General features: G+C 40.1%; 1 protein-coding gene across 1 annotated transcript in view; it reads left to right on the plus strand.

The window, feature by feature from the left end:
• Window positions 1–5,165, plus strand: part of LOC309401502 (uncharacterized protein) — a gene marked incomplete at both ends in the record, with an annotated part of 36,547 nt that extends 31,382 nt beyond the window's left edge. Inside the window, 2 exons of the mRNA XM_081970564.1 lie at window positions 3,697–3,823; window positions 4,264–5,165. Of these exons, the coding sequence (XP_081826690.1) occupies window positions 3,697–3,823; window positions 4,264–5,165 (1,029 nt within the window). The remainder of the gene's footprint in view (window positions 1–3,696; window positions 3,824–4,263) is intronic.
• Window positions 5,166–9,011: the final 3,846 nt, after the last annotated feature.

A 9,011-nucleotide genomic window follows, 5' to 3' on the forward strand; every position in this document is an offset into this window, starting at 1 on the left:
AAAATTCAGGTGCTCAGGCATGAAAATGTGCCGCTCAAACACTATACTTTTCTGCTCACATTGAAAAAAAATTAGAGGGAACATTGGTTGTGGGGGTGTTTCTCTATTTTGATGGATTCCATAATTATTCTCTTGTTGAAGTGTTCAGTTTTTGAGATTAATTTGGTTCCTTCAAAATCAATTTCATGTCCTGTTGCTTTAAGGTGCTGGAAAAATTAGGAAGTGTTTTTTTTACTGTGTTCTTGTGTTCTGTGATGTGTGCATTTATTCTCCTATTAGTTTGTCCAATGTATGTGGCTGGGCAGATTTTGCATGGTATTTTGTACTCCTTGGTTTTCTAGCTGGATTTTGTCTTTTGGGTTTCTTAAGATGTTGGCTATTTTTTGGTCAGTGTTGAAGGCTGTCTTGATATTGTGTTTGTGGAGAATTTTGCTGATTTTATCTGTGGTGCCTTTGATGTAAGGGAGGAGGGCGATGCTGTTGTCCTGTTTTGTGTCTCAGTTCTTGGGGGGTGTCTCCTTTTAGATTAGGTTGGCAATTGTGTTTCTTTGGAATCCGTTGGAGATTAATACGTTTGTGAGAGTGTGTAATTCAGTTTTCAGTGGTCTTTGTCGGCTAGGTGTTTGATTCTGGAGATAAGTGTCTTGGCTACAGAGGTGATCTGTGCAGGGTGGTGATGGGATTGTGCGTTTAAGTAGCGGTTGGTGGTTTTTTCCATTAGATGGTGTGTCCTAGATTAGGACGTCCAGAAAGGGAAGTTGGTTGTTTGCTTCTATTTCCTTGGTGGATTGTATTTTGGGGTGTAGGCTGTTGAGATATGTGAGGAAGTTGTCCAGTTTTTCTTTCCCATGTAGCCAAATCATGAAAGTGTCATCAACATATCTAAGCCAGAGTTTGGGTTTGTGTTCAGATTTATCTAAGGTGTTAGTTTCAAAATGTACAATGTATAAGTTTGCGATGACGGGTGATAGGGGTGATCCCATGGGTGCTCCTTCTACCTGTTTGTATCTTTGTCAATTATGGATGAAGTATGTGTTGGTTAGGCAGTGATTGGTCAGGTCCAGGATGTGTTTAGGGGGGTTGTGTTTGTTCTGGATAGCTGTCAAGGCTTCTTTTATAGGCACTTGGGTGAAGAGGGATATGACATCAAAACTCATGAGTAGGTCACTGGGTTGTAGGTTTTGTTTCTTTATTGTTTCTATGAAGTGGAATGAGTTTTGTACATGTGAGGTGATGGATTCTGCGTAGGTTTTGAGTTGTTTGGCGAGGAATTTGGTAAGATTCTGTAGAGGTGAGCCTATGGAGCTGACTATGGGTCTGAGTGGTGTTCCTTCTTTGTGTATCTTGGGGAGGCCATAGAGTTTGGGGCATCTGGAAGATTTATGTCTGGGGATGATTCTTTGCTGGATCTCTTCACTGATGGGAGAGGCTTTTATTTTGGATTTAGTGGTTTTCTCCAAGTAGGTGGTGGGGTCTGTGTTTAGAGGTTTGTAAGTGGGGTCTTGGAGTAGGTTAGATAGTTTGGCTTGGTAGTCAGACGTGTTCATCACCACTGTGGCGTTACCTTTGTCTCCTGGGAGAATGATTATCTTGTTGTCTTTCCTCAGGTTGGTGAGTGCTTTTTCTTCTTGTTGTTGTAAGTTGCTTCTGGGTGGATTACTGGAACAAAGGATGTTGATGATTGCAAGTCTGATTTTATTGGCTTCATCTGGGTTGATTTTGGTGAGTGTAACTTCAACTCCGCATATGATGTGTTTTCTTTCGTGATTTGGCCACACAGGAAAGGAAAACTGGACAACTTCCTCACACATTTCAACAGCCTACATCCCAAAATACAACTCACTATGGAAATAGAAGCAAACAACCAACTTCTCTTTCTGGACATCCTAATCTACAAAAATCCAATGGTTCCCTAGAACACACCATATATATATGCAAGTCTTGGCGTATTCGGTTCTTTTCCCATGTAAGATTGAGAGTATCTTGGCTATGTTTCGAAGAGGTCCCACTCATCTTCAGGCTGGTGCCTTCGTCTTTGTGCTTGTGCAAACAAAGCATAATTGGAGCTATCGTCTTTCTTTATTGGTGGGGTGGGTGTGGAGTGCTGGCTTTGTTGCTGTAAGCGGATTGTTTGGCTGTGTTGTAACATCTTGATTAGTTGATGGAGTCGATATCTGCAGATTAGTCAGCTGTTTCATAACATCCTGTGTGGCTGAGGTACTGGCTGTGTGCCTATTGTTCTTTTGTGTTGTAACAACCTGGATAATGGGCTGTGTGATGACATCCTGAGCTCTATTGTAGTGATATCCTGAGTCCTGTGCTGCATCCTCCTGGGGGGTTTGCTGCATTGTAACATCCTGAGCCTTTGCGTTGTAACCTCCTGAGTTCTGTGATGTAATGTCCTGAGCAGATGGCTGTGGTCTAACATCCCAGGCTTTGGTTTGCTCCGAATTTGCGGTCTGGCCATATGTTCATGGTGTGTGTCAGTTTGCTTTTTGTGGGGGTTGAAGGGGGGTGCAGCAGTTGGTGATGCCACCATGGTTTGGCTTCTGGATGGTGGTTGCATTTGGTCTATGGGATGGGTTTGGGTTTGAATCTGGTGAGGGTGATTGGTGGTTGCGTCCTGTGTTGTTATGGGTCCAGTGTCGGTTTTCGTGGTTGGGACTCGTTTGTTGACTACGGCTAGTTTCCAGATGTCTGGTAGGTGAGAGGTATCGTCACGTTTATTCATGTTGTGGGGGTGTTTCTCTATTTTGATGGCTTCCATAATTATTCTCTTGTTGAAGTGTTCAGTTTTGGAGATTAATTTGGTTAGAGTACCGCCAGTACCTCAGCCACAAAGGATGTTATGAAACAGCCGACTAATCTGCAAACATCGACTCCATCAACTAATCAAGATGTTACAACTCAGCCAACCAATCCACTTACAGCAACAAAGCCAGCACTCCACACACACAGACCAATATTTATAGAAAGACGACAGCTCCGATCATGCTTTGCTTGCACAAGCACGAAGCTGAAGGCACCAGCCTGAAAATGACGGCTGGAACATCGTCGAAACATTGCCAAGGTACTCTCAATCTTACACAGAAAAATACCCGAATACACCAAGACCTGCATACCTGTAAATGGTGTGTGTGTGTGTGTGTGTGTGTTTGTGTGTGTGTATGTATGTATGTATGTATGTATGTATGTATGTATGTATGTATGCTGGTTCCTTTTGGGATCTTTGGCCTGCCACAGTAATATTCTATTCTACTATGCTATTTCATTAGTGGGGAATTGGGAGGGGAAATAGTAAGGAGTAGAATGTGATGTTGTCAAAATAAAATTCCTTTCTAGAACCCAAGGTCAGCCTTTCTCTCTACACCTCTGCACCTGACCAGAACTAGATGGGTGGGACTGCCAGCATGACAGTGGAAGATTTGCCCATGGGATGGATTTCTGGGTATTATAGCATTCTCATACATGCCCTAAGGAGAAACATCTTTTGCTATGGAGCTACTTTCCTTTGGAAAAAAGAATAAGGCAATGAGTCTCTTTTGGGATCTACAATGGAGATTGATTGAGAAAGAGAATGGCCTTTCATTTCCCCCCCTGCAAGTAGACTAATTAAAGTTCATGCCACTACATCTTGACTGATTTTGCTAAATGTGCTCCTGAACTTCTGAAAATAATCTTTCTATTTATGTTTAGATGGTGCCTTATTCAAGATGTACAGAAAGTTGCTCTCCAGGTTACACCAAGCTTGTGAGAGAGGGAGCCCCAGTTTGCTGCTACGACTGTTCTCTGTGTATGGAAGGAACATACTCTGGGCAAAAAGGTACAGTAGGTAGCTCCAAAAATAACAAAAAAAACAAACAAACTCAGGATTCAATTAAAATTCTCTATTGTTTCTTAGGGGCATTAAATCAAGAAGCAAGATAAACATTACATTTCTTGAAGGCATCCATAAACTTTTCAAAGATTGGGCACTATGAGCAAATTTGGATGCTGATGTGAGCATTAAAATAAATAATGAAAGATTGCTGATATCTATTGACTTGTTTGCTTGGTTTAAGGAAAGAAGTTTTGAGAGCTGATAATCACGTTCATCTGCAGTCTTTCAAAAGAGTGTTGATAAATACAACTAATGTTGTGTCATATGAATATCCCTGGGCAGAATTGTTATGTTATTCCTTCAAAATGAAGTAATTGATTTCTGATGTAGTTTTTATGCTCCTATAGTTGCAGAAATAGATACATGCTAACCATTTTTTCCAGATGCAGCCCATTGTGAAAGGTGTCCAGATGACCAGTATTCCAATAAGAAGCGAGATCAGTGTGTTCCCAAAAATATAAGTTTCTTATCCTATGAAGAGTGGTTGGGACTCATCCTGGCTTTCTTTGCTATTGCTTTGTCCCTAACCACAACCTTTATTCTGGGAATCTTCATTAAATACCAACAAACTCCCATAGTCAAAGCTAACAACCGGGACCTCACCTACATTCTTCAGATCTCCCTCTTGCTTGCTTTCTTGACCCCACTTCTATTCATCGGTCGCCCCGTGAAAATGACCTGTCTCCTTCGACAAACCATTTTCAGTATTGTTTTCTCAATTGCTGTGTCTTCCTTGTTGGCCAAGACTGTAATGGTGGTAGTTGCATTTTTGGCCACGAAGCCAGGCAGCAGCATGAGGAAATGGCTGGGGAAGAGTCTGGCCAACTCTATTGTTTTATCCTGCTCTGGTATTCAAGTATGCATCTGTATCATATGGCTGGGAATCTTTTCCCCATTCCCAGATTCAGACTTTCATTCCCAACCAGAACACATCCTGCTGCAATGCAATGAAGGCTCTGTCACCATGTTCTACTCTGCCCTTGGCTACATGGGTTTTCTGGCTGCCATTTGCTTCTTGGTGGCATTTCTGGCTCGAAAGCTGCCTGGTTCCTTCAATGAAGCCAAACTGATCACCTTCAGCATGTTGGTTTTTTGCAGTGTTTGGATCTCATTTGTCCCCACCTACCTGAGCACTAAAGGGAAATACATGGTAGCTGTGCAGATTTTCTCCATTGTGGCCTCCAGCCTGGGTTTACTGGGCTGCATCTTTATCCCCAAATGCTACATTATTATCCTGAGACCTGCCCTGAACACCAAAGAACATCTGATGATGAAAACTCATTAAGGCTCCTTATGTTGGTGTTTATTTTTGTTCAGTTTACATGCAGCATAAAATCACATACTTTGAAGTAATGTGTTATGTGTTGTCGTTTACCTCTCTTCATTCCATGTCAATTTTGAATTATAATAATTGGTAAAACAACTCAATCTATTTGAAATACCATATCCTTAAATTGTCATAATAACAATCATCAATGACATTAATAAAAATTTCTGAAACCAGGCCAGATAAACAATTACCAGAGATGTTATAACAAGGTTTTATATTAAATCAAAGACTATGGCTAATGATGGTGTGTGCTTTTTGTTACTATATAGATTGGTGTGCTGGTGTTATATATTATTTTCTGGCTGATGTTCTGACTTTGTTTTAAAAAATAGTTAATTTCAAATACTGTATATATTTGATTGATCTCTTCTGGCTGGATAATGTAAGATCACTCATAGTTAGATAAATGAGAGAGATCAAGAAAGAGAAAAACAGAGAAATAGATTACATTCCATATACTAAGAATAGATAAAATATGAAACATGAACTATAGAGCAGCTTTAATTCTGGGGGTGATAGCAAAGGTAGAGGGGAAGCCCCAAAGACTTCATGGATTAAGATAATCTCCTGCTAGAACATAGGGAAGCCCCTTGGAGCCAACTGGAGATAAGATGGTCATCATGGCTGATCAGAAGCTGTGACAGCTTGGTGAGAGACAGGAAGATAAAAATCAAAGAGCAAATGAGAACTAAGTGAGAACTTTCTAATCTTCTGCAAATGAATTAACCCTGATATAACACTAGAAAACTTTGAAAGTGGGACTCAAAAAAGGGGTGGAGCAGGATTTTCACTCAACGAGAGTAGCAGCAACTAAGCTTTCCGAGCTATTGACATATCCAGAAATAATTAACAGAGCAACTGTAAAACAACAACAACAGAGATTGAACTAGAAGAAAGCCTAGACTAACTATTTTGAAAGAACTTTTTTAAAAAGCAAAGACTACTAGGAATATGCTTACTATTAATATTTATTAATATTGCTTACTGATGCAATATTTATAAATACTCCATAAAGACTCTTGTGATATTCAGAGAAGATATTAACCAATTTGAATGTGGAAAAGTGAAAAAAGAAGAGAAATAATCTTGGTGAACTTGGAAACTATACATCTATCTAGATATTATTTTGGGAAAAGCTTAGTGACTTGATGGATTTTGGGGCCTTGGTGAATTATGAAGTTTAATTTGCAAAAAGACTTCCAAAGTACCACAATAGTAACAGTGTGGATAAATTTAACGTGGACTATAAATTTGACTGCTGAAGGAAAAAGAAATGGAGGAACAGCTTGCTCTTAATATTTATGAACAATTAATTATTAATTATTAATATTTATTAATCAAATTATTAAATATTAATTGTTAACTTTGTAAATATATATACTGTACATCCTCATCAGCAACATCATTGGCGGCATCAAGCCAGTCTAATCAACAATTGATAGCAAGCACGTTAGGCCTGAAGAAGTCAAGCTCCATGCAGAGTATGCAAGTGATGCTACTATCGATCCAAGAAGCAATGACCAAAAGTGAGAAAGTTAGGTCAAAAAACCAGGATGAGATCAAAAATTAAATGGGAGAGATGAAAGGGGATGTATGTAAGATGGATGAAAAGATAGGGAACTTCCAGCAAATGATAGCGAAGAATGAACAGAGGTACAGAAAATAGAAATAAGGGCTGAGCAAACAGAGAACAAAATGGAAGAAATGGACCAAAAGCTACCACAGGCTATTAGAAAATTAGAAGAGAAAATTATATTTCTTGAGATGAAAAGACAGCTTATTATTGTAGAAGAGAAAAAGGAAGACCTGGTTGAGGTGGTGATACATCTGCTGGCTGGAGTATTGCAGAAAAAGAAGTACAATGAGAAATAGATAAAATATTCAGAATCCATACGAACTATGCAAGAAGGCAAACATTACCAAAAGAGGTGTATGTGAGGTTTACCAAGAAGATGCTGAGAGATGAACTATAGAAAAGAACAAGAGATGAGCTTATGGACTACAAAGGGAGAGAAATTCTGACTTTAAAACAAATACCTAGGAGAGTTAGACAGGAGAGGAGAGCAGTGGAGACAGTATCAATTCTTGACAGCACAACTGATTAAATATAATGTGATGTTCAGTTGGCTGATACCAGAAGGAATTCTGGTTAACTGACGACTGCACTGCTCTCATCATGAAAAGAAAAAAAAAGGAAAAGGCAATACGTGGTCCGATTTCCTGCCTTCCTGAGTCAACATGAAGGGGACTGCGGAGCACGCTCCGCCAGCTCACATTCCGCGGTCCCCTTCATGTTGACTCAGGAAGGCGGAGAATGGGACCACGGGTGCAGGAGGCTGAGGCTGCCTCAGCCTCTTGCACACGTGTTCTCATTCTCCGCCTTCCTGATGATGTCACTAGCCTCACCAGCCATAAACCTCACCGCACGTCACTGCTGACGAGACAAAAAAAGTATGGTGGGTACATTGGAAAAACCACATGAAGGGGGGGGGCGGAATGGACGAAGTGGACCAAAAGCTACCACAGGCTAATAGAAAATTAGAAGAGAGTTACCTTTCTCAAGATGGAAAACTTGGTATTTTATTGCTATAGCATCATCTCTTGGTTCCCTATTAGATTACCTATGTAAAAGGCAGCAAATATCACCACATCATGAAAAAGTCAGTAACAAGCTATTTTTCAGTTTAATTCCCGAGGGAATTTTCACTAGATCTTCTTTGTAGCCATGAAGACTGATAGTCTTCTGCATTTTGAAAGACACAAGACATTTAACAGGGGTCTCCAATAGGTTGTTCAATATATCATGATCTGGAGTTAACCATTCTGGAGTATATAACTCAGAGGTGAGTTTCACATAAGTTTACCACCCGTTTGCCCCACTTGTGCATGCCCGCTTTGTGAGCATGTGCGCCTTCCACACGTGTGTGCGAACTTCCACACTTGCGTTTTGCTCATGCACATGGCTTAAAAAATGTGGCTTAATAGGATGGCATAGAGCCGGGGTGTGTGGGCAGGACACAATTAATGGTTTGCCTGAACCGGTCTGAACTGGTTGAATACCACCTCTGATCTAACCATAGAGAAAGATGCCCTCTCATCCACATCAGACAGAGTAAGAAGGAACTATAATGGCCCATTGCCTAGTTCAAGAATATTGAACTGGTTTTCCACATTTGAAGCTTTAGAATCTCAAGAATAAGTTTCCAGACTAAAAAAAAACAATTAAACTTTCCTGAATTGTTCCTTTCTTGATTCTCAAATTAGGATTATTCTCCTGAGTCAAACAAAACTCTTTTCTCCAACTGCACACTTTTGTGGCAATGTTCAATCCCAATTCCCCTTTTAATTTTTACATGCATGATTATTTATTCTCCTTTGGGATTTCCACCACCACAATTAGTTGCCAATCAATGTAACAACAAATGGGATAGACAGCACCTGATACTCTGATTTCTAACAGCCTCCTTCTGTGATGAGAGCCGAGGTTGTGGTAAAGCTGGGCAAATACTGTAGCAATCTGAAATTACAGATAAAACTTCCAAATCTGGGTGCAAACTGGACCTTCTTCACTTTAATTATAGTCTCTGAGATTTAACTCTGTGCTGAAGAAAGAACTATAGGAAGTATCTCCTGCAGTGTATGTCAAATTTGTTGCTGATGCATATACAGCTTTTTCTGCTTCAGATTCTGTCTCAAATTCCCTGTGCCTGTATGCTGGTGAAATGTCCATTTAAGGTGATAATAGAAGAAAAGGAATGGTTCCATTACTACAAGCCAGGAGACTACTGGATTACTGGAATA

Source organism: Natrix helvetica (assembly GCF_964273705.1).
Source record: "Natrix helvetica genome assembly, chromosome: 1".
NCBI lineage: Eukaryota > Metazoa > Chordata > Lepidosauria > Squamata > Natricidae > Natrix > Natrix helvetica.